The sequence below is a fragment of the Archocentrus centrarchus genome, chromosome 3 (genome assembly GCF_007364275.1).
Source record: "Archocentrus centrarchus isolate MPI-CPG fArcCen1 chromosome 3, fArcCen1, whole genome shotgun sequence".
NCBI lineage: Eukaryota > Metazoa > Chordata > Actinopteri > Cichliformes > Cichlidae > Archocentrus > Archocentrus centrarchus.
In genome coordinates this window covers 11,106,504-11,132,423 of record NC_044348.1, presented here as the reverse complement: position 1 = coordinate 11,132,423, position 25,920 = coordinate 11,106,504, and the positions used below count along the sequence as shown (strand labels likewise).

At 40.6% G+C, this 25,920-nt stretch overlaps 1 protein-coding gene across 1 annotated transcript in view; it reads left to right on the top strand.

The window, feature by feature from the left end:
- The first annotated feature begins 477 nt into the window (after positions 1–477).
- The window catches only part of LOC115775945 (protocadherin-17), a 60,899-nt gene continuing 35,456 nt past the window's right edge, over positions 478–25,920 (top strand). Inside the window, exons 1-2 of the mRNA XM_030723487.1 lie at positions 478–1,198; positions 1,957–4,745. Of these exons, the coding sequence (XP_030579347.1) occupies positions 2,250–4,745 (2,496 nt within the window). The 5' untranslated portion in view covers positions 478–1,198; positions 1,957–2,249. The remainder of the gene's footprint in view (positions 1,199–1,956; positions 4,746–25,920) is intronic.

Below are 25,920 nucleotides of genomic sequence, written 5' to 3'. Positions count from 1 at the left end.
GAAAGTGTGGTAAGTAACGCTTAAAACATGCACTGCCCAAACAGTGGTAATCCCACTAAAGAGAGCTGAGGCAGTTGCGCACCAAAGAATTAAATTAGTGTTCTTCTTTTACTTTAGGATCAGTGATGTCTCTTAAATTCAGTGAAGTAACCACTGGCTTCAGACCTGTTGTCTGTTATTTTTTCCATGCTCTGACATTTCAAGCCGCTTCAGTCTGGTCCCAGTACGTACGTTGGCGAGCCTGTCCCCGACGCACCGTTTCCTTTATTGTAAACAACAATGAAGTGTGATTTGAAAAAAACTCATCCGCCACCGGTGAACTGTAAGCCACCAATCATTTGTAGTCTGTACCCACAGCGGCTTTTGAATCCCTCCTTCTCTTCCCACCTCTTCAAATTCATTGGCTGCCAGAGGAGTAGCGACAATGTTTAATGCACCATGCGGTGTCCGGAGTTCAGTCAGTGAGAGGAAGCGCTCCGTGTGCTTAGGTCTGTGCTGCGTGCGCAAAATAGTAAATAACGACTGTGTGTGTGCTGAAGAAAATCATACATTTTCTGACAGGTTTAGGGAGATTTGTGCCGGAATGCGGCGTTGTTGCTGACCACCTCATCAGCTGTCTCTTTCTGTGTTTGTATGAGTATGTGTGTGTGTGTGTGTGTGTGTGTGGACTTTGACGGGGACGACGGGCAAGGACAAAAATGCCACTACGGGAATCAGTAACTCTGTGCTGTCTCGAACGGTGGAAAAAACACTGACTGCCTTTTAAATATCCACTTTGGATCTACCTTACCACACATCTGGATTTTCTTCCCTTCTTCTTCTTCTTCTTCTTCTTCGCAGAGTATTTCTCCGAACAGTTTTCCTTCCTGAAGAACGGTGACTCACTGCAGGCAGAAGGCGAGCCGCTGCATCCTAATCAGACAGCGGAGAGGACTTCAGCTCATTGACATTACAGTCATACTTTTCTGGAGCACTTTTTTTTATTTCCACTGCGCTGCACTGTAGCCTGCGTGTGCATTGGAGGCTTTGTGGCTTCTTCTTTTTCCCCCCTTCACACAGAGGAGAAGGAGGATACGGGTGGCACCTACTGAAGTGGGGTAAGGAGATGAAACTCTCCCTAAACCCTCCTGGAACGGACTGTTTTTAATTTTTTTATTTTTACAGTTTTATTCTTGGACTATTTAAGCAGCTTCTTTTGGTAAGTTATGTATTTTACATTATTTGCGTCTCTTCTCTTATTTCCCACCGTCTGTTGCTCGTTTTCAAACCTTATCTCTCAACCATCCTTTATGCATGCGGATGCAACAGCTTCTTCTTCCAGGGAGCGATGGATCTCTCAGAGAGGGAGAGAGAAAGAGAGGCAGAGAGCATGAGTGGAGAGAATTACACGGCTGTGCTGAGATGTTGGCAGCTCATTTCTGAATTTTTATAAGGCTCATTTTAAATATCCGGATTATGCGGATTTGTTAATGCGTGTAAGAGGCTCATTTTATACACACTTATTCAAATAGCCGCCACAATAGGCCATGTTCAGTTGTACGCCTGCAGTGTTACCACATTATTAAAGTTGCCCTATTACAGTTTGAGTTCTCGTAATGTGTGAATGGGCCATTATCGCGCCCGGGTCAGGGTAGTCCATTATACATTAGAGATAGATTTTTAAAAAAAATGCACTTAGGATGTGGTATTTATGGAGTAAATACGCTACACGGGAATCATTATTTGCCCATGTATTTGTGCTGCGCAGAGTGTCTTCCCAAGGTTAACTAATTGACAAGCTTCCTCCATAAATGTGGAGATGAATTACACATGAGCTTTGTTTCATTTTTGGCTCAGAGGTGGATCTGATTTCTTACTGGCAGAATGGCCAGTGCAGCTCAGTGTCTTTTCATTTGAGTGGCTAATTGATTCATGCCTATTATAACATCTATATTTTGTTTCTGTTTTCCTTCTTAGGTGGTATTTGAACACTTACAATGACTATTCTGTTTGGAGACTGGATCCCGATTATTGCTCAGATGAGTCTGGATGCTCAGCTGAATATAAATTAGGTGTTCAGCACCACAGATTGCTCGCAGAGGAAGAGAGCGACAGAGCAAAAACAATCCACAAATGTCAAGGCCTCACATGATGAACAGAACTCTTTATTTGGTCCCAAATAACAGAAATACCAAATTTGAGCAAAATATCAACAGTTAAATGCAGGGGTAATCTCAACTAAGATCACAGCAGCTTTTTACTGAGCGGAGATGTATCTTTCTATTTTCTTTTTCCTGCTCTTGTGGGCACAAGCCCTGACATTGAAAAACTTGAATTACTCTGTCCCAGAGGAGCAGGGTCCGGGTACAGTGATTGGGAACATTGCCAAAGATGCCAGACTTGGAATTGAACAGATTGGGCAGGGAGGACAGGGTAAGAAAGCCAACTTCAGAGTGCTGGAGAACTCAGCCCCGCATCTCATCGATGTGGACCCACAAAGCGGACTGCTGTATACGAAACAGCGCATCGACAGGGAAACATTGTGTAAGAGAAACCCCAAGTGCCAGCTCTCAATGGAAGTGTTTGCCAATGACAAGGAGATATGCATGATCAAGATAGATATTCAGGACATTAATGACAACTCACCTACGTTCCCTTCAGATCAGATTGATATTGACATTTCTGAAAATGCAGTTCCAGGGACACGCTTTCCCCTGACCAGCGCACATGATCCAGATGCAGGGGAAAACGGCCTGAAAACCTATCAAATAACACGCGATGACTACAATCTCTTTTCTTTGGAAGTAAAATCTCGTGGGGATGGGACTAAGTTCCCAGAATTAGTTATCCAACGACCGCTGGACCGAGAAGAAAGAAGCCATCACACCCTTATATTGTCAGCCACTGATGGGGGTGAATATCCTAGGTCAGGTACCATGCAGATAAATGTTAAAGTTATTGATTCCAATGATAACAGCCCTGTGTTTGATCAGCCCTCGTATGTTGTGGAAATTCCTGAAAATTCACCTCCCGGTAAAGTCTTGATTGATTTAAATGCCACGGATCCTGATGAGGGGAACAATGGACAAGTAGTCTATTCTTTTAGCGGCTATGCCCCAGAGAGAATCAGAGAGCTTTTCTCCATAGATTCAAGAACAGGAGTCATAAAGATTCAGGGTGAAATTGACTATGAAGAAAGCCCAGTTATTGAGATTGACGTCCAGGCAAAGGATCTGGGTCCCAATCCAATCCCAGGCCATTGTAAAGTGACCGTTAAAGTGCTTGACAGGAATGATAACTGGCCATCTATAGGCTTTGTGTCTGTGAGACAGGGGGCCATCAGTGAGGCAGCTCCTCCAGGCACTGTCATTGCTCTGGTCCGTGTCACAGACAAGGACTCGGGCAGGAATGGGCAGCTTCAGTGCAGAGTACTAGGTAATGTCCCTTTTAAACTTGAAGAGAACTATGAAAACTTTTACACAGTGATGACAGACAGGCCCTTGGATAGGGAGATGCAGGATGAGTACAATGTCACTATTGTGGCCAAAGACAATGGCATACCTCCTCTAAACTCCACAAAATCCTTCACTGTAAAGATTCTGGACGAGAATGACAATGTCCCTCGCTTTACCAAGTCAGTCTACCTTCTTCAGATCCCTGAGAACAACATACCTGGGGAGTACCTAGGGTCAGTTCTGGCACATGACCCAGACCTTGGGCAAAATGGCACCGTGTACTACAGCATAATTAACTCCAATGTGAGTGGGGGTGACGTCAACACCTATGTTAATGTGAATGCTGCTAATGGAGCCATCTATGCTGTCAGGTCTTTTAACTATGAACAAATAAAGTATTTTGACTTTAAGGTTCTGGCTAAAGATGCAGGATCTCCACACCTGGAGAGCAATGCTACAGTGCGTATCAGTGTTCTGGACGTCAATGACAACATCCCTGTCATAGTTTTGCCGCTTCTTCAGAATGATACAGCTGAAATCCACGTGCCGCGTAACGTTGGTGTTGGCTACATTGTCACCACAGTGAGGGCAGTGGACAATGATTATGGTGAGAGTGGGCGGCTCACCTATGAGATATCAGATGGCAATGAGGAGCACCTCTTTGAGATCGATCCGGTGACTGGCGAGGTGCGAACAGCTCACCCGTTCTGGGATGATGTGAGCCCCATTGTCGAGCTGATAATTCGAGTATCAGACCATGGCAAGCCAACTCTAACTGCTGCCGCCAGACTCATCATCAAGGCCTCCAACGGACGACCTCCTGATGGACTGCCGCATATGAAGGACAATCAGAACTGGGACATGTCTTTGCCTCTTATTGTAACTCTAAGCATCATATCTATCATGCTTTTGGCTGCCATGGTGACCATAGCTATCAAGTGCAAGCGGGAAAACAAGGAGATTCGCACTTACAATTGTCGCATTGCAGAGTACTCGCACCCTCAGCTGGGGAAAGGCAAGAAGAAGAAGATTAACAAGAACGACATCATGCTGGTGCAGAGCGAGGTGGAGGAGCGCGATGCCATGAATGTGATGAATGTGGTAAGCAGTCCTTCCTTGGCCACCTCTCCCATGTACTTTGACTACCAGACACGCCTGCCACTCAGCTCACCAAGGTCAGAGGTCATGTACCTCAAGCCCACTGCCAATAACCTCAGCGTGCCCCAAGGCCACGTGGGATGCCACACCAGCTTCACAGGCCCAGTCACCAGCACCACAGACACACCTACTAACCGCATGTCCATCATACAGGTAAGAGAAATTGCACTCCTTCACCGTTGTGCCACCGTTTTTATGTCACAGCCCTCAGAAAGGTCCCACTATCAATATTTTCCCCCTTGTTTTATAAAATGAAAGAAAAAGAAGACAAGGACAGGCAGAGAGGCCCAGGAGCACTGAGACAAAGACAAGAAAGGGAGGGGTGAGCATTAGAAGGATTAAACAGTCATTCTGGTGCTCTCATAGAACAGAACCAGTGACATCAACACAAATCGGTTGTGCTTGAAATATGTCACGGCAGGCTTTTGAAATCAGTTTTCAGTCACTGTCATCTCATTGCTGTGGATTCGAGCTTAGCCTGTGACTGTGTCATAAGCAGTTACGTATCCTATTTTTGACCATTGTCATCATTCCACCGACATTTTCTTGCCTTAATCCAAAAATTACATCTCGATTAGTTTTGTTTAAATTTTTTTACCTGCATTTTTTCTTGCGCACATATAAGCAGTGACAGCAACAGATGTCTTACAGTACGAGTGAAGCTACTCCAAGCGGTGACTGATGCTTTTTTTTTTTTTTTTTTTTTTTTTTTTTTTTGGTGTGATATGAAATTCTAAAGCTATATGTGGTTTATTGTAGTGGTTTTTAATTCCTAGAGATTAGGAGATTGTACTTATTTTCACGGCTACTTTGTGAGTCTTTATGCGGAGTACTTGGGTGTATAAGCCTCTAATGTGATAACTTCTCTGTGTCTTTGGCCTTAAGCCCATTAAAAGTCTGTCGTGTCAGACAAGGATTACAGCCTGCTTAAGACAGTGGTATGTAATGCTGGGGATAAAGGGCAGTCGTAGCACAGTTAACCTTTATTCCAATATTTACCTGTTATTCTGGCCAAGGCAGTCGCCTGCTCTGAGTGTGGTTATGTAGGAGGTTTCTTCCAGTTAAAAGAACTTGGAAAAAAAACTCCTTCTTCCCCACTCCCACCAAGTGCTTGTTGGTTTTCAGTTGATAATGCTATGCTCTGAGGTCATGACCTTACTATGAAAAGTGCCTTGAAATGACATATGCTATGATTTGGCGCAGAATTAACAGATGCAAATCTTATGTTCCTGATATAATAGAAACAATAACAACTTTGCAGTGATTTTTTTTAAAAATATCATAGTCTTATACTGCTTGGCACTCCTAGGGAGTCACATTCTTACCAGTTGTACTTGGTTAATTTCTAGCTTAAGCACTTTGCTGTTTTTTTGCATCCCCACTGTTTTCAGTGGGCAAGGACTTGATCATGACTGTCATCAGATGTGACATATTCCCACCAGGGAGGAAGACCACTGTCTGTTGTTCTCACTCTCAGCCTCAGCCCTGCTTCTATTATGAACCAGCTGCATAGGGCAAGGGTCAGCAAAAAAGATCGTTAAGGCTTCCCCAATCAGAGGGAGAGAATAATTGCTGGTCCTTTCTGCAGGCTGTTTCTCTGCTAATGTAGTGATGATGAATTGGACAACACAAGGCTGTCACACACACACAGACACACAGACAGGCACAATTTGAGAGCTTCCTTTTCGCTCTTTATTCAGACTGTCAAAGGGGAAACTAGCAGGAAAGGCAACAGCACATTCCTTGGTGTCTTGTTTACAGACGGTCCCCTTCGACGCATCAGGCGTGCAGGGTGCTCTATTGTATTATTCAACAGAAACCTGTGTAGAGGGAGCTGGCCTGAGGCATTAAGTTTCTTCAGAGCCTTTACAGAAGCGGCTCTCATTCCTCCCTCCTCCCTACTCTATCCTCATTTCTCCGTTCGTGTGGACAGTAAGTAACCTGAGTCGGGAGCGTGGGCTATGGGAAAAATGTCAGGAAACAAAGACAGAATTCCCCTTCTATCGATCCTAAGGCCTCTCAGCCCATCTGTCACTACAGTTGTCACAGAGAAGAAGTTAAATGGGAAAAATAAATAAAGAGATGGATAAACTGGGAGAGCATATCACATGGTCACTCAGTTTCACAAGGGCACCTTAGTGCCGCTATCTTCATCTGCACCTAGTAGAACTGCTGCAGCTGCCTGCAACTTCCAGTCTTTTCTCCGTACTGCTGTTGGCCTCTAATGATGTTTTATAGCAGTGTGCTGGCAGATAGGCTGGGGCTGGTTTCTAGCTGGGAGAGGAGAGCTTTGCTGGCCTTATCATTGTCACCACTGTGCCAGTTTCATTTGTAAAGAGAATTCCTGGGATAAGGAGATGGATGATACATAATGATGCTTAATTTTGCTTAAGGCGTTGAAGGGAATTGCTTAGTGTGGAATCAAGGTTAAGACCAGTCTGCAGCAAAATTTCTCAGTGCTCAGGAAATAGGAATTGCTTTTCATTATTTCACAGAGCTAGCCCAGGTCTACTCTGTCATGAATATGCTTTAGGCAGCAGTGTGTGACTAGTTTGTAAGTTCCTCCTTTCCTGTCTTGTGCCTTTTTGAACAGCTGACATCATCATTGTAACCAAACATTTAAAGACTCCTGTGTCATTGCTTTCCAGTGGCCCATATTTTATCATATTGATTTGTTTTGATAAATTGTGAGTGTTCCTAATTGGATTCAGCACAAAACTAATTAAACAGAATCCTGTCTCGGTGGGAGACCGTCCGTGTTAATAAGGTGCAAGTAATACAAAGGCAAAAAAGGGGTGTCGGAAAGGCTGTAAAAGCAGCCTTTAGGTGGCGGCATTCTGCCTTGTGTGGGGTGACAGGGAGGAACGGGGATCTTGTCTCTGCTGACTTGACATTGTCACTTGTCATTCGCAAAGAAGACTCCCTACTGCTCTAATGAGAAACACCAGACATTCATAAACATGAAATATAGCATGATGTTTTTTTTTCTGGATTTACCTGTCGAGCAGCTGCGACTGCTTTGAGTGACAATAACTGAATTTATGAAATGTGGGGAATGGGTTCACACAAAAAAGATTTTATCTGAATCCCATTCAGTGAATTACATATTCCTGAAAAAAAAAAAAAAGCAAAAAAGTCAAGTGTGGTGACTGTGATGATTTAAAAAGCATATATTGTCACACACACACAGACACACAAGAAAGAAAAATCTCTGTTTTGATCTGTTTAGGTTGAGCACATACCTGCCAGCAATGTAGCCAGAGCAGATGTTGAAAATTGATGCTTCGAGGAATGGTCTTACTCTGCATAATTCAGGGAGATTTTGTGTGTGTGTTTGTGGGTTTAATGTCATTGTGTATTCCAGGCATGTGATTTAAGCCTTTAGCTGGCAGGCTCCGTGACAGAGCCCCTACTCTTTTTATGAGCGTGACAATCTTGTATTTGTCCGAACGTTGGAACACCCTTCCTCCAAGAAACGCACGCACACGGTCGTGCACTCAAACACACAGATGCACATGTATGGACTGTTTTTGAGGATTCCACCGAAAAGTCTTATCAAAGCCTCCGCTGTGTATTGTATTGAAATTGCTCCCACACCTCAGTGGCCACTGAGGCAATGAATAGAAAAGCACTCTTTATTTCATTTCTCTCCCTTCATCTTTAGATAACTACTTTCCCCTGGAGCTTTCTATGGAACAAGTTTGGTAAACTTGCATATAGTGAAACCTGGATTGACAGCATAGCAGCAGACAGTTATTTTAGGAATGGGAGACACTTAAAAAAAAAAAAAAAACTATTTGGAATTTGTTGAGTCTCCGAGTTACTACAGTAGGCCAGAATAGTTTTATTTGAACTTGCCAGTCCTTAAAAATTATCAGCTTTCCTCGGGGTACATCTTCATATTTCCTCAAATAAAGCTGCTGTTACTGTACATAAACTACAGACTGAAAATCTGAATTATTAATAGGCAGGTTTTATTTTTTCTTCATCTCCCCAAAGCTCAGGTGATAGATACCAGTAAAGTTGCCCCAGGGAACAGCTGTAAATTAGGACAGCTCTCTTAGATGCTTTTGTTTATTATTTGCCATTATTGGCAATTTATCTGTGGTGTTTGCAAAGGTGCTTGTCTCAATAGAGATGCCTCACAATGTCTTGGAGCTGTAGCAGCTTGTGTAAAGCAAGCACAGAACAGCAGCTAGGTTTGCGTCCTCTTTCATTAATAAATCATTTAACAAATCAGAGGAAAGTGGAAGATGTCAAGATAAATATCGGAGGTCTCTGGCTTCATATTTGTTAAAAATGTGCAGAAGAGGAGGGCGGAACTCGAGCTAAGTGGAAAAGAGAAGCCACCGACTTTCTGATATAAGCAAAATCTGAGCATTCATTTACTTTTCCTGTCTTTTATAGTGTGAGGCAGCACAAAAGAACACAGTGTCTCACAAATAGCCTATTGTTTTCCCCTCTCCTGTGTGGCTGTGACACTTTTAGGTTTCAGACAAGATATCTGAGAAAATCTGGACCGCTAATAATGTACACAACCAACGCTTTTATCTTCCTACTCACGTCTAATGTTTTCTTTAGCCAACATTAAACAGACTCAGGCTTAAAACTTCCATTCATGCAATTACTAGTTCATTGCATATGTAGATGCTATGAGTATCCAGTGAATTTGCTTGAGATTTCAATGCAGCCGTGGAAGTGAATGATTTATTTATTCCAAGTTTTCAAAAACCCAAGTAACCCTGCTGAATAATTGAAATGTAGGCCCCTGACTATATGCTCTCCACTACACACACTTTCCCTCTGTAACTTAAAATCAAGTAAAGTCAAGATGTGGAGTGAAACTGATATATAGAAGACAAAAAAAAGCAGTGTCTGTAAAGAGCGCTCCATATTGATTTTATTTAGACATCGTTTTAGCCAACTGCTGTGCCTGTGTGCTGCGCAATTTCATTATTTTAACAGACCTAGTGGGGTGGCAGTGCAAGGCAACAAAAGAATTATTAATATTATTTTTTTTTTGAGTGTCTAGAGAAAGAGACAGGATATGAAAACACAAGTTGAGCTCTGTGATAGCCAAATTGGCCGGACACATTAAACCAATTTGCTTGGTTCAGTAGGAAGCAACCTACTGGAGATGACATGGGCATGATAATAAGACTGTGGCTTGTCAGTAGACATCCACTCCTTAGTTACTGTGTGTTTGTGTGTGCCTATGTGTGTGTGTGTGTGTAATAGAGGTGGAGTGGATGATCAGGACTCTTCTGCTTAATTCCCTGACACCAGAGCGTCATCGTATCATGTCATTCCATTGAGTAGCAAGTGTCGTTGATTAGCTTGGTTTACTTTTCATATGCAGGCTGGCAAGTCCATTGCCACTTATTAATTACTTTGCTGTTGTGTAATTACAAGGCTGCTGGGACCGTGGCTGGTGCAGCTTATGTTGGCTGCCATTGTGTCTTATTTTCCTGACCACGTTGATACTGCCAGGTGCACGCCTACACCATGGATGCTGTCACTTCACAATCCTTCGACTGTAAAGTGTTTCCTTTTAAATAGAATATCCTTCAATGCATCATATTTCATAAAAGGAAAAAAAAACGAAGACTGTGATAAATAAACATTTGTGCATGTCCCTAGTTACCTTGTTGCTGCTGGCATTGTGCTCAGACAAGTCAGGCACAAGGAGCCAACCAAGCATTAACAGAGATCCCAAACAGAAAACAAAAGCGCAACCTTCACAGTGGAGGAATCTAGCATTCAGGTACCATGTATCTACCAATGTGTGTGTGTGTGTGTGTGTGTGTGTGTGTGTATGTGTGCACACATACCCTTGTGCTACCACCGCCTGTGCTCTGAAGCGTCAGTCTTGCTGGTTCCTTCAGATTGGAATGAGCTTCCCTGTAGTGGCCGCCTGCCCCCTGAAGGCTCTTAGATCCCTCCTGGGGTCTTTAGACTTAACGTTTTAGACAGCGGGGTGCCTTAGCTGCAGCAATAGATGGATATAGATAAAAATGACCACACAGTAATGTGCTGTAAAATACACAGCACACCGAAAGCTGCATAGGTGTACATGGCGTGGCAATGTATTCTTTGAGCTGCCAGCAGCTGGGTCTCCTTGCTGTAAATCAAACACTTTCAAAGTCAAACAAAGTAGAACTCGCTCCGCTGTGTCTTGGCACTGGTCCAACCTGAGAGAGCTTTTATTTCTGCCACATCTTCCTTCACTGTGCCCCCTAGGCATGTGCTGTAGAAACAACACGCAGCTGAGAGAATGAGTTATGTGAATCTGTTCTCACCTTCTATCTCATTAGTATTAGAGGAGTGATTTATCCCGCTCGCCCCGAGTCTCCCTCTTTGTCCTTACCTTTTACAGTTCTGCACTTCTACGGCTACATCAGTAACGAGATTAATTGATTGGAGGGATAGACAATGAGTGCTGTTTTATTTCCTCTAAATTCACCTAACTGCATGTCAAAAACAATCTGTTTTCAAACAATTTCTTCTCCTTTATGCAATCACTGGAGTACATTACACTCTCCCAATCAGGAAATTACAATTTGCTGTGACACAAGGAGCTTTTTTCTGACTCTGCCAGTGTATGTTTGCACGTGCTATGAATGTGTCTGAGAACATCTGACACTCTAATAGGAGAGATCCAGAGATCCCACTGTCTCTTCTGTTCCAGCTTATCTGTAGCACAGTTTGAAATCTGATTCCCATGTCTAAAGCCCTGTGTGCATCTGAAGGGAATTGACAGCCACTGTGTTTTGCAGTGGCTGTTATGTGTTTGTGGCAACAGAGGCGAATGAGTCGGCACTCTCAGATGTTATTGTCTAAACAAAAGGCCCTTTAAGTGGTGGGCACACAAGATTTGTTGTCAAACGTTGCCTCTGTCTGCTCTTTGGGGTAGCAGCGGTGATGCCGAGTGCTAATGGTGTATTGAAAATGGGATATTTGGCCAGTCTCATCTTTTTCTATTGTACTACACAGATGTACTCAATTGGCCCCTCTCTGGGTTTATGTCTTAGAGAGAAATCTTTTTGGGGCCTTTAGCATACAGATCAATTGCTGGTTTGCTCCATTTCTTATTGATTTTTGCTTTGTTTGGTACTGAAATACTGTTTTTCATTATCTATTGCTCTGAGCATTGTTTAGTAAAAGAAGAACTTGTTCTTGGGCTATCTTGCTTGGCTTTCCCGTGCTCATTCTCTGATTCTCCTTTTTGGATTCCCTTTCTTTCTGCTCTTGTCATCTCAGATAAGCGTTGCAATTGCTCATGTTACTGACGACCCAAGCCAAATTCATAATGATGAGATTATCTTGTCAACAGTACAGGGTGTATATGTCTCGTGTATTGATCTGCACACAGTCCTAATAAATGAAGTACGACGATGGAAGCGTTGGCTCAGTGATAACTCTGAACAGATCTTGCTTTTTATACACTCTCAACACTGCTGAGATGATGAATGAAACTTTTCTCCTTTTCCATTCCTCTCCCTGGATTGATGGGGTAAAACATCCCTCTTTACTCACACCGTCTAAAAATGCATCCTCTTTGAGGTCACGTTGACACGCTGAGTCGAAGTACTCCCAGGTGGAGAGACATGGGTGCAGCCGTGGGAGAAACCAATCAGATAGCCTGCAAGGGAGGGAGAGTGGGGAGGAAACAAATTACCAGCACTGGTGCCAGGGCCCTTGTGTGTGGGTGTGTGTGTGTTTCTCTCTGTGTGTGTCTTTAAATGACTGAGGTTTGAAGGGGAGTTCATCTATGCATTTGAAGAGAAGGTCAGCGGGGTTTAGAGCATGAGATTATGTGTGATTGTTTCTTCTGTGGGCTAGCTGATTAATACTAAAGCTGCTCTGACAGATTCTTAATGCACCATAGACACACTTAAAAGAGACTGAGAGAAACTAGCATCCAGAGCGTTGACAACGGAGCATTATCCTAAAGCCTTTTCTGTCAGTCTTTTCTCAGGTGCATGGACAGTATCCTTTCCGTCTTCCACTCCTTCTACTTCTTTCTTTGCTAAGCCCCCCCCCACTGACCTGATACATGTACAGTAGATAGGTCACCTTGAAGATGAAACATAGTCCATCTGCAACAGAGAGTGGGAACGCAGGTGTGTATGTGCACTTGTGTGTGTATCAATATTAGTCACATGCACGCGTTCTGTGCCTCGATTTGTGTATTTATGAGTCTGCGTCTGGCCTTGGTTTGGAGCTTTGGGGAAATATCTAAAATTCTTTCATCCACAGAATGGCTCTTCCTCCATCAATTCAAACGGAATAATTTGCTCTTTAATGATTTTGCTCACAACCGCTCAGCTTCTGTCTTGTTAACCCACAAACAAGACCACAATTTGTGATGGCTTGTTTTAACATGGATTTACAAAAAAGCTTCTTTTTTTTTTTGATTGTTTGTTTGTTTGTTTTTTTTAAATAAAAATAGAATACACGGATAAGCACTGGATGAGAAGGTTTAGTATTTGTTGGAAAATGTGAACATAAGCTAAAGTTAAACCCTAGCTTACTATAAATGACTCTAAAAGCTGAAGGATACAGGCTTGGTTAGTTTATTTTATGAATGCATTTCAGAAGTTCTGTAGCTATTTCTTGTGTAAATCCCCATTATTTAATTATATTGAAGATATAAAAGAAGAATGGATTTTGCATTACAATTGCTGCTGGGAGATATGCCTAAAAAAAACCCCAAAAAACACAGCCTAGACATATGATGATTTAGAGGGGGAGGAAAGTTATAATGTGATCAGTTTAAACACATGGAGACGGTAACTTACACAGCCAATATCAAGTGTATGCAGCATTAGAATTGTGGTACTTTTTTTTCTATATTCTATAAAACAGTAAGTAGTTTGACAGGACAGTTCTTATTGTGCTGTTGATACATGGACAAAGACACATTAAAACCTAATGCTTTAATCAGACATCTAATATAATATGCTTATCGGTGTGCTTGCTAGTAAATATGGAGCTACAGCTTCATGTTGCTAGCCTTAAGCCTGTTAGCTTAACTTAGCTTAACAACTGTGCTCTGGTAGTACTTTAGTAGTACTGGGTTGGACCCCCTTTTGCCTTTGGAAATGTCTTAATTCTTAATTCTTTATGGCATAGATTCAACAAGGTGCTGGAAACATCCTTCAGAGATTTTGCTCCATACTGACATGACAGCATCACACTGGTGCCTCAGATTTGTCAGGTGCATATCCATGATATCAATCTCCCATTCCACCACATCCCAGAGACGCTCTATTAGATTGACATCTGGTGACTATGGAGAGCATTTGAGTACAGCGTCATATTCAAGAAGCCAGTTTGAGATGATTTGAGCTTTGTGACGTGGTGCGTTATCCTGCTGGAAGCAGTCATCAGAAGATGGGTACACTGTGGTGATAAAGGGGTGGAAATGACCAGCAACAATACTCTGTGGTGTTTAAATAATGCTCAGTTGGTACTAAGGGGTCCAAAGTGTGGCAAAACAATATCCGCCACACATTGCACAACCGACACCAGTCTGAACCTTTGATACATGCAGGATCAATCCATGGTTTCATGGTGTTTACCATATCAAATGTTGCAGCAGAAATTGACACTCATCAGATAAGGCTGCGTTTTTCTAATCCACAATTATAAATTTTGGTGTAGCCTCAGTTTCCTGTTCTTTGCTGATAGTAGTGGCACCTAGTGTGGTCTTCTGCTGTTGAAGGCCATCTGCTTCAAGGTTCAATGTGCTTTGTATTCAGAGATGTTCTTTTGCATACCTTGGTTATAACAAGTGGTATTTGAGTTACTTTTGCCTTTCTATGAGCTCCAAGCAGTCTGGTCATTTTCCTCTGAGCTCTGACATCAAGAGGGCATTTTCACCCAGAGAACTGTCGCTTACTGGATATTTTCTCTTTTTCGGACCATTCTCTGTAAACCCTAGAGATGGTTGTGAGGGAAAATTCGAGCAGATCAGCAGTTTCTGAAAAGCTCAGACCAGCTACGTTCAGAGTCACTTAAATCACCTTTCTTCCCCTTTTAGGGTGCTCAGTTTGAACTTCAGCAGGTCATCTTGACCATGACTCCATGCCTAAATGCAGAGTTGCTGCCATGTGATTGGTTGATTTGATAGCTGACCAGTCTTGTTGTCACTATGAAGTTCATAGTTAGTGTACAGAGATTCTTCTGAACCAAAACAAACAAACATATTTATCAAACTGTCAGACCTTTTAATTAAAATTGGAAAGTGCCTAGTGCTCAAATACTATATTCATGCTCTTTCTTATACTTGCATATGAACAGTTTGTTACCTCTGCTTTGGATTTTTGGCCTGAGTTGGCTTTGGAATAATGAGTTAAGAAGGTCAAAGCTGACTCATGACTTCAGTTAACTGCAGAGCTATTGTAACTATTGATGAGCAAGTACTGAATGATTGGTAGCTTGTGCATCAAGATCATATACTACACACCCTTTTTCAATGCTTTCCTCCTTGCTCCAAAGGTGTATAAATAATCAAGCTTTAGTCCTCAATCTCCCATTCTTCATTCGCTTTTCTTTTACCCAAAGTTCACATATTTTCCTTTATCAATAATCATAAGAATGGTCCCAGCTGTAAGCTTCCCAGACCAGCTGGTTAGTCTACACATGAAATGTCTCAAGTATTCAGGGAAAACAACACTGCTATTTTAGAAAGCTGGCAAACTGCTGTGTTAAGGGTTTTTGTGTGTTGGAATAAATATGTATGCCAAAAGCCACATTTATCATTTACTCCTGAGGCTAAACTGCCACAGATGTGGATTGTGTTGATAGGAGAACAAACATGTCGTGTTGTGTTGCCCCTCCTCTTCAGAGCAGAAAAGTTTTCTGTGAGCTGGCTGCAGAGATGGCTGCTAAGACTGAATTGCCTGCTGAGTTGTTGCCATTGTTGTTGTATTCATAAATTTCAAGGCTGGTAGGAAGTACAGACATACAGTAATATTGAAGGCAATTTTTGAATAAGATTACAATGAGATGTACTTTTTTAAAAAAATAGAGAAAGGGTTGCAGCATGTTCAAGTCAACCTCTTTTTGTTTTGTTTTTCAAGGAGGCTGGTGTGATTTAGGGCAATTTTATTTAACTTCCAGGTCCTATATAATTATTTTTGGCATGGTATTTGACTGCCAACTACTGAACAGACTGCCTCATTATGCTGCCCTGCACATAACTGCCACTGCACTTCATTATACCAGCTCAGGAATAATATATGAATACGCTCATCTCATTCACCATTTCATCCATATACATCCATCGGCCACTTTATTAGGTAAACTTGTTCAACTGCTTGTTAATGCAAATATCTAATCAGCCAATTACGTGACAGCAACTGAGCATCAGAATGGGGAAGAAAGGTGAATTAGGTGACTTTGAACGTGGCGTGCTTATTGGTGCCGGACGGGGCGGTCTGAGCATTTCAGAAACTGCTGATCTGCTGGGATTTTCCTGCACAACCATCTCTAGGGTTTACAGAGAATGGTCTGAAAAAGAGAAAATATCCAGTGAGTGGGAGTTCTCTAGGCAAAAGTGCCTTGTTGATACCAGAGGTCAGAGAATAATGACCAGACTGCTTGGAGCTGATAGAAAGGCAAAAATAACTCAAATAACCACTTGTTACAACCAAGATGTGCAGAAGAGCATCTCTGAACACACAACACATCAAACCTTGAAGCACATAGGCTTCAGCAGCAGAAGACCACAATAGGTGCCACTCCTGTCAGCGAACAAATGGAAATTGAGGCAACAGTTTGTTTATACAGGCTCACCAAAATTGGACAATAGAAGACTGGAAAATGTTGCCTGGTCCGAGAAATCTCGAGTTCTGCTGTGATATTTTAATGGTAGGGTTAGAATTTGATATAAACAATTTGAACGCATCCATCCTTCCTTGTATCAGTAGTTCAGGCTGCTGGTGGCACACTTTGGGTTTTTTAGTATCCACTGAGCATTTTTTAAACACCTTTATGACCACAGTGTACCCATCTTCTGAGCAGGATAATGTGCCTTGTCACAAGGCTCATATTCTCTCAAAATGGTTTCTTGAATATGACAATGGGAGATTCTCATCATGGACATGCAGCTGAGTGATGTGATGTGTGATGCTATCATGGACCAAAAGAAGAATTAAGGCAGATCTGTATGTGAAAGGGGGTCGAAACCCATACTAGCAAGGTATACCTAAAAAATGACTGGTCAGGGTATATAACAATAATGCAGTTAAATAAAAAATTAATTAAAAAAATGGTGAGTTTGTGTTAATTTGGCTTTTTTGGAAGGCTGTCACTAAAGGCCCAGTTACTGGTTAATCAGTTTATTCCTTCTCTGGAACGAAACATACATTTTTCCACCATGGGACATACTGACTTAGATTAATTTTCTGGAAACTTAGACACAGTGTGCCAGCAGCACTGTTGAGGTCAGAAACCAATAATTTTAAATGGCTTAAGCTACACCACATCAGTTTGTGGCTGTGTTGAGCAAAGCACACACACACAGCAAGTGCTCTCATGAACTTGTGCAGTCACAGTGGTCAAAGCTCAAATTGGTTGAACTTTGATCTCGCTGCACCGTGTCCAATACCACAGGACCATTAGAAACAAAAAAAAGCAAAATGGCGTAAAAGCTGATATAAAATCCTTCAGTTACAAGTTTGTGTTTGTATCAAAACATTGGGAGGAAAATCGTGTTTTTCAAGTTTCACTCCATGTGGGCAGACACAATCTGGTGGCTAGTAATAGCTTGGGGTTTGTTCTATTGTTTGTTGTAGTCTACCTTCATAGGTCTGAGTTTCTTAATTGAGGTAAAGATGTGCTGTTTTCTCATGGGATAATTTTATTGGTTTTGTTACTTAGTTGCCCTAGGACTTTATGAAGTCTGGCCTTAAACCAAGCCTTAAACCAAGTTTTCCCCTTTAAAATGAATCTTACTGTAATGATTGAGGTGTATCTGCGTGTCTGTTCCCTAACTCTTCTTAAAAGTGTTAATCATTCTGGATGAAACTTACTATATAACCTGTCAAGGATTATCAACATCTATTTAGCTTTTGAGAATTTTATACATATATATAGTGTAGTAGCTGATGCCAAAACAAACTGATGTTACGTGTACGTTATGTGTACATGTATGCTGCTGATTGTAAATGCATTTTGCTAAACAATTTTTAGTGCAGATGGGGTAACTGGAATGTGTTCATCAAACAGTGATGCTAATAGTGCCTGCAGTTGATTATTGTAGCTTGTAAAGACGAACACGAAGAACAAGCTAACAGATGCAGGAGGCTCCTCGCCAATCTCTTTGAGAGGCTTGGGCCTAAATATATGTATTTATTATTATTTTGTTTGGTGTTTATGAACAGTCATTTTTGCCATCTCACTCTATATAGTGATATAATGAAGATAAAAAGAAAAACATGATATATACATGTTTGTGTTCTAATGCAAAACAAGTGAGCAAGTGCTGCAGGCCTGGCAAAAACTGCCCATAGGGTGGGTTTTTGCTTGTTCATGTGAGTTATGTTATGTTAACCTGTTTTGTCTCCAAAAGATAGTAGGTAATCAAAATGTGACTGTTTTAACATATTCATGTCTCTACAACATGAATAATACAATAACGCACAAACATGCACAGATGAACACATATAGACACCCTGACACATGTAGACACCAATTCCCTGGTCTGGTAGAAGAGGATTATGACAGACTTCTCACTCAATTCCAAAACCCCACGGTCAGTCATATGAATTCACTCAATTTGAATTTAGTTTGCAGCTTGTTAGGATGTGAATTGTGCCAATGCCACCCTTATGAAACTGGAATTAATTTTACTGCTTGAATATCCCACTCACATGGTGTTTCAGCATTCCCACATTTAGTTTGCCTAGAGACAAATGTACAGCAGCTGGTGAGCAGGCAGTGTAAATTTACAATAGTGCATTCTTAGGGTTTCTTATTTTTGTTTCTTGCATTAAAAAAATCTATGAGGATTTTTTTATGTATATTATTGGTAAACAAAAAATATGAATACATTACTTAAAAAAATACAATGAATTACTACAGTTAATACTACATTAAGATATATTTTTTTATACATTTTGTTAGGCTGGAGATATGGCAAAACTGTTATTGTCAGACCTTTGATTGGCTGCATCCACTGTACATAATACTGTTAGCATGTTACAACCACCACAACTACTCCAAATGGTATATACTGCTACTAGTATTGCACTACTGGTCTACATTTGTAAACAGTAAATGTGTAGAAAGAGTATTTTTACTGTACAATGTAATCAATATTCATTATTAATCATTTGCATTTCCCTCATTAACAGCATGATTAAATAAATCTGTTCTTTGAGTGGAACAAGTCTTTTTATTGTCATAAAGGTATGTTTGCTTTTTTCTTTTTTGACTGAAACATTTATCTTGAATTCTTGTGATTTGATTTCATACTGCAGGTGTATTATAAAGTGGGTCACATTCAAATTGGTTTTATTTACTTTCATTTAGGAAAAGGATTTTTTAAAAAAAGATGTTGACAGTTTGCCATTGTACAGAGAATCTGTTGTGTGTTGCCAGTGTGGCAGATAATTGTAATCTTTCCCCAAGGGGATGTTGGTCAACATTACTGTTGTTTATGAGCAATGTTGTTCTTTTTAGTTAGATAAGGATGACTCATTCAGTAATGGCTTAATCAGCCAATTAATAAAACAATTACATGCAAAGGAGTTAAAAACTGATCACATATATATATGTGTGTGTGTGTGTGTGTGTGTGTGCGTGTGTGTGTGATACAAAATTTGTTGTAAACAGATTGTCCTGTATTACTGCATATTAAGACAAGCCTTCTGAAGCATTTTGTTTATACAGGATCTAGTGTACCTGATTGTTTGATTTTTCATGCATCATAAAATAACCTGGGTTGTAAGATCCCCAGTACCTGTAAGAGTATGCGTATAAAGTTTGTGTGTCAGCAAGAGTGAGAGAAATAAGTTCAAGGATATGCACTCTCTCCAGAGGTTTGCATTTTATTATTGTGCGTGAGTTGATTCTCAAGACGATAATGACAGGCTAAAGAATATGATTTGAACAATGCTTTGCTGACCATCTCTGAGACTCAGGGTGTTCTTTTCATGCTCTTTAAAAGAAATTTAGTCTTGAAAATTAAACGACAAACAGATTACAAATAGATGAATGTGCTTTACAAAAGCAGCTCTTAGAACTGATAGACTCTTATTCTTAAAGGTAGATGTAGCTGTCCCAGTTTTACATAAAGATACTACCTTAGAAATGCTACCAAAGTAGTCATTTGTAGACACAAGAGAAAATTATATATATTATGTACTTGCTGAGGCTCTTCTTCAAATGGAATGATATATCATCAGTAATCGCACAGGCTGTCTTTCTAGTTTGCTTTTCACCTATTGTTGATTATAGTCTTTTATACTATGTGTGGTTAGAATAACAATTCATCTATTTCCTTTCTGGTTTCTGATTTCTTTTCAGTGAAGTGTTTCTAAGACTAAGAATTAAAAAAAAAACAAAAAAAACTTGTGCCAGTTGGACAACTCGGCGCTCTCTACTGGGCTGCTAATAGTTTCTCTAATGGTGCTGTATGGTCAACCAAAAATAATAGACAATCAATGAGAGTGCACACAAATTATGAATATTGTGTCTTTGCTGGCGAGCAATGAATATTCAAGTGAGAGGTCATGCTGTTTATGCAGCTATAAAAAAAAAGCTTCCCAAGTGCTACTTAGCCCTTTTTAATGAAGAAAAGGCCCAACTCCCACCAAATGAATATGAACAATAAATATAAAAATAAAAAAATAATAAAGAAATGCATTTGTTATGAATAATGAATTGTAGTAAACTGTGATTAACAAGATGAGACTATTGAGCTGGATTAGAGCTGCCTGAGCTATATAATAAAACCAACAATTTTCCAAAAAGTAAAAACCCAATCACAGTATTTCAGTGGCGGTGGCACATTTAACACAGTGGCAAAGTTTATTCAGCCTGAATTTATCAGATTCATAGTATATTCATAGTTGGGACAAATAATCAATATATTCTGATATAAGCCCTACTGATGTGCTTTCATTGTGCTAGCACTGATTTCAGAGTATTAACATACAGCACTGTGCAAAATGCTTGAGTCACTCCTCATTTCTCTATTTTTTGCTAGGAAAATGAGAAATAGGTGCAGTGATTCATTAAAATGTGCAAGTATATATTGAAATATTGTATATAAGGAAAAACCAGAGTTTCTACAATTCTAACAAGCTTGGAACTCAATATTTGTGTGACCACCTTTATTCTTCAGCACAGCCTGAACTCTCTTAGGCAGCTTTCTTGTAATTTTTTTTAAATAGTTCTCCAGGCTTCTTACAGGACATTCAAAGCGCTTCTTTGGATGTTGGCTGCCTTTTTTTCTGTTCTCTGTCCCACACTGCTTCTATAATGTTGAGATCCAGGCTAAGGGGAGGCCAGTCCATGACTGATAGTGTTCTGCTGTGTGTGTGGGATAACTGACATGCTGATAAAATCCCCAGCACCACTGGCTGAAATGCAGCTCCAAACCATGGAAGAGCCTCCACTGTGCATTACAGAGGGCTGCAGATGCTTACTGTTGTACCGCTCTCCTGACCTCCTTTATCCATACTGACTTCAATTTGAAACAAACATGCCAAATTTGGATGTATCAGTCCATAAGATGCATCACTCAAGGCTTGTATCAGGTCCTTGCTGTATTTATATATAAGATACTGTTCATCTGCTGTTGAGGGGTTTTTACACCTGCCACTTCTTCTTTTTGTCCTCCACCTGTCTGGTTTCCTCAGATTTTTTTAGGGACACACTGCGCATCATGCTGAATATGCCAAGTTTTTCAGCTATTAGCTCTTTGGGAATCACCTTGTTGGTGCAAGAACAATAGTTTATGCCTGTCAAACTGGGTTATCTTTGGCATTTTTTGTAGATTCAGTTAAAGAAATCAGAAAAAATTATGCGTTTTTGCAACAAGCTGCAAGTGCCTAAAGATATAATTTACAATTGGTTCTTTGCTAAGTTATCTGCTATGTGGAGACACAACACTGGTTCATCCCTTGAGTTAAGTGCCTTTTTTATGCTTGTATGATTCACAGGTCAGTGTTAAGTGGCTTAAACAACTGGACTGAAAATGACTGAAAAAGCAGCCAATGTGTAAAGAAAAACTTTGAAAGAGCTTCAGAAAGCCTGGAGAACTATTGCTCAAGACCACTTTTGGGAGCAAAATATCTATCCTGCAATCTCAATACATTCCAGTAATGAAAGCTGTAACCCAGCACGAAATTCACACTTGCATGTGGGTTTTTTTTTTGTTTGTTTGTTTTTGTTTGGGGGGGGGGGGTCTTTTCATGTCTATGCATAATCAGTATAACTCTAAAATTAAATGGACAGGCGATAATATTTAAGTCAAAACTGTCAGAATTCAGGGGTTGCTGTACCAGAGGTATGGTTTTTAGATGAACAACCACAGACTAGGTGTGAATGCCCCTTACTTACCTCACAGCACAGCTTAAAAAAACCTTTTTTTAGTCTTTTCTCTGCTTTATACAGAGGTTGCTGAGCGTGCATGCTTGATTTTAGCTGTGCCTTGTGTCACTTATTCAGCAGCACTTGCTCGCACTTGGGAGACACCAGTTTAACTACTGCTCTGAACTTTTGTCAACAGCACAGCTCACCCGGGCACCTTAGAATTATGCTAGAGGTTGTATTTAAGTGTTTGAGTGTCGCTGGCATGTGGTAGAATTGCAACCAGCTGAGACGTTTTCAGAGCTTTTTCCCTTTTTGCTTGTTATTTTAAGGTAGAGCGGCTTCAAAATAATTTGTTGCAAGAAATATTGCATAGGATGCACTTTTGCTGTACCTGTATTACAAAATCAAATTATGTGGAACAACCAAGAATTATCAAAAATAATTGAAGTACATTCATCCTAAGTCACAGCCTAACTAAGACTACTTGCATTTTAAAAAGATTCAGAGTCGAAGAGTGGAGTCAGATAAGTCCATGTGCAACATACCGTAAAAAATTACTAAAAGACATTTTCCCCTCAGAGAAACCCCTAATAGTCATATTGAAAAGCATTCAGAAATACTGTGGATGCAAATTTTCAGCCTGCGTATGTTGCCTGCACTACATATGTCTAAAGAATTCCATGTCACCTTGAAATCTAAAATTGTCTTAATGTGAAAAATTCTTCTTTCAAAGACTATTTTATGATGATGATTATATAGCAGAGCAGCCCAGTATGACATTTTATGTAGCAAAATGTAAAAATATAGGACTCTTCTCTTTATAACTTAAGGACCACTATTTGTAAAGAATTAATAAATCGGAATATAACGATAAGGATGGTTTTGTAGAGGACTGTATCTGCATGGAAAAAAAAATACACAATACAGAAGTTTGGACACACTGACCCATGGGTGAGCGTGTCCAAACTTTTGACTGGAATGTGATACCTCATTTCTTGAGACATAATGCTCTAAATGGCTTTAAAGCACCAAACTCTGGAGACGAAGCCCCTCTGTGCCTCTGGCTGAGGGACTGTCATTATTGCTTCCTTACTCAGCAGTGAAGCTATTTCCTCCTCTAGTGCCACTCTCTGTGGCATCGAGGGAAGAGCAGCACGCAGAATGCTGTCGAAAAGGAGGAAGCTCATGGCAGAATTGTAATGCGAAGCACTCGCACAACATCCTTTTGGAAGGAGAATGGTGCAGATACGCACCCCTCTCTGATGTCGGGCACGCTGCTTCATCTGTCTGTGGCGGGCCTGCAACCTGAACTCCAGTGTGAAATAACCAAATCTGATATGGTGAAAGGCTCTGCCATCATTGGTATAATATGAATTTTATATGAAATTAACTCACAGATCCAATTTGTTTGGGTTCTTTTAGCAACAAAATCTCTTTTGTTCTCTCCGGTTCCTTGCTCATTGCACGATGTATACACAGTGTCACTCACACGGGCTCTGTCGTTGCCTCCATGTTTGGTAAAGAACGTTTATTTAAAAAAAAAAGAAATAACAAGAAAAACAGTGTATCAAAGAACCTTTAAATTAGTAACGTTATATCAAAACAACCTGTCTTGAAGATTAGCCACAAAAAGTGACACCCTTGCAAGGTTTGTCCTTTTGTATCACACAGCAAAAAAGATGAAGTATGACATGTTCAAATTCACTTGCCTTACTTTACGTTACATATCCTTTTGCACAGTTTATAGCCGAAGCAATGTGTCATGCAGTTCTGTAAAGTATTATCTAGAGTCATTGGCCTAGAGCTGCCCATACGGACTTGTAAGACCTAATTGTGGTTGTTCAATTGTAACTGCCTTACTTGTGTGAAATTCTTTTAGACTGGACCCCTTTAAAGTTATTTAGAAGGTAAGGTAAGAGCCTTTGCAGCCAGTAGACTATGATGGCTTAAGCTCATTTTACCTGATTGATTGATTGGTCTGTTATCTCCAGGAAGATATTTGGATGTTAATTTGATCCGGTCCCTTGTTTGCCTCAGCCACTAGATAATCAATGCAATCATTATTTCTTTTCTCTGCCCCTTTTTAAATACTTTAACCTTTTTTTTTTTTCATTTTGCTTTTTTACTTATCTTGTTCAGTTGTTCTTAGCTCATCCGGCCAAAGGACTGATGGGCTTATACGATGGCAAGGCTGCCTGTCCATCTGTCCACAATTCACAAGAATCGCTACTCCTCGTAGAATATTAGACAGATTTTAGTGAATTTACATTAATTTGGCCTGAATATGACTGTTTGCCAGCCTTCCCGACTTCTCACTGAATTTTAGTTCTCATTAGTTTGTGCAATACAGCCAGTCAAACACAACAAAACCTGTAGTTTTCTGTCTGTACTTCACACGTTACAGTAATCTCTGAATTGTGATGAATCACAAACAAATAAGTCACTAGCATTCTTGTTTTTGTTTCATGCATTTGCTGCATCCTCCACACCTTCCTTCTTTAGTTTCTCTCTATATTAAGTTTTTTTTTTTTATCTGTTTAGCTTTAGCTAATCCACTTTAAGTTTTCCAGTTGTCACTCACATACGTACCAACGCACAATAGAGGGTTTTTCTTTTAGCTTACAGAGAAGGGGTTGATTAGGAGCCACTCACACTGCCTGACGTGATGAAATGCACGTGCTCACAAGCATATACACTGAATGAGAATAATGTGTGTTTGTGTGTGTGTTTTTTCCTGGCAGACAGTAAAGGACAAATGCATGTATCATACCTAGCAGGATAGGTGGAGGGAGGGGATGTACTCTTGTTCCTGTGAATAAAAGAGAGCAATCCAGTGATGTGTGAAAGAGAATCTGCAATTTGTCCTCGTTCACCATCCCTCCCTAAGATATCAAATACACACAAACACACACAAAGGCAGATATGCACAAATATAGCCCCATAGAAATGAAGAGTGCCCCAAAATGCACCAACATGCCCTGAGAATAGAATAGCACTCCAATATGCTCGTCCCATTTGTCTCAATCGGCCGGCTGGCTGAGCGGTCAGTCTTGGAGCCTCAATGGGAATACAGAATAGAGTGCAGCTTTTTACACTTACTCAGCCTCACTGTACTCAGTATCTTTCTGACCTTTGTGGCCTTGCTACATGGAGCAGATACAACGCATCATTCACCACAAATCAACAACATGCTTTTGCAATTTTCATCCACGCTACCAAACAACCTAACCTCTGCTCATATCTACACAAAGTAAATTGACCCAGAACTACTGAATTCATCTCGTGTTAAATAGGTTCAGTGCTTCATTGAGCCTTTAAGATCTAAGGCTCATATTTTAGGCCAACAAACAAGTCAGATTTTGAAACCTCAAAGGCCAAATATACAGATGCTGCAGTTTTTGGCCAGTTTAGTTCTGCTCAGTTTAGTTTGCTTTTGTTCAGTTCACTCGGGATCACTTTCAGTAGGTTTCACATTTGGAAAATATGAAACATGAAATTTTCAGTTATACTTGTAATGCACTAAATCTATGCTACAGTGTTTAATACTATTACCAATGAAGATAACAATAAGATAACAGACATGCATCCGCTTTTTCTCACCTTCCCTCAGATTATCCTGCATTCATTGTGGACACTGACCAGCCCAGTACGAAGCATCTCATGCTGGCTATTATCGATCCATTAATTGGAAAGGGACCCATTGTAGTGAAAGGGTTGGGCAGTATAGACAGACAGGAAGTGATGGAGCCTTAAGATCAGCCTGGAACAGTTGGCAGGA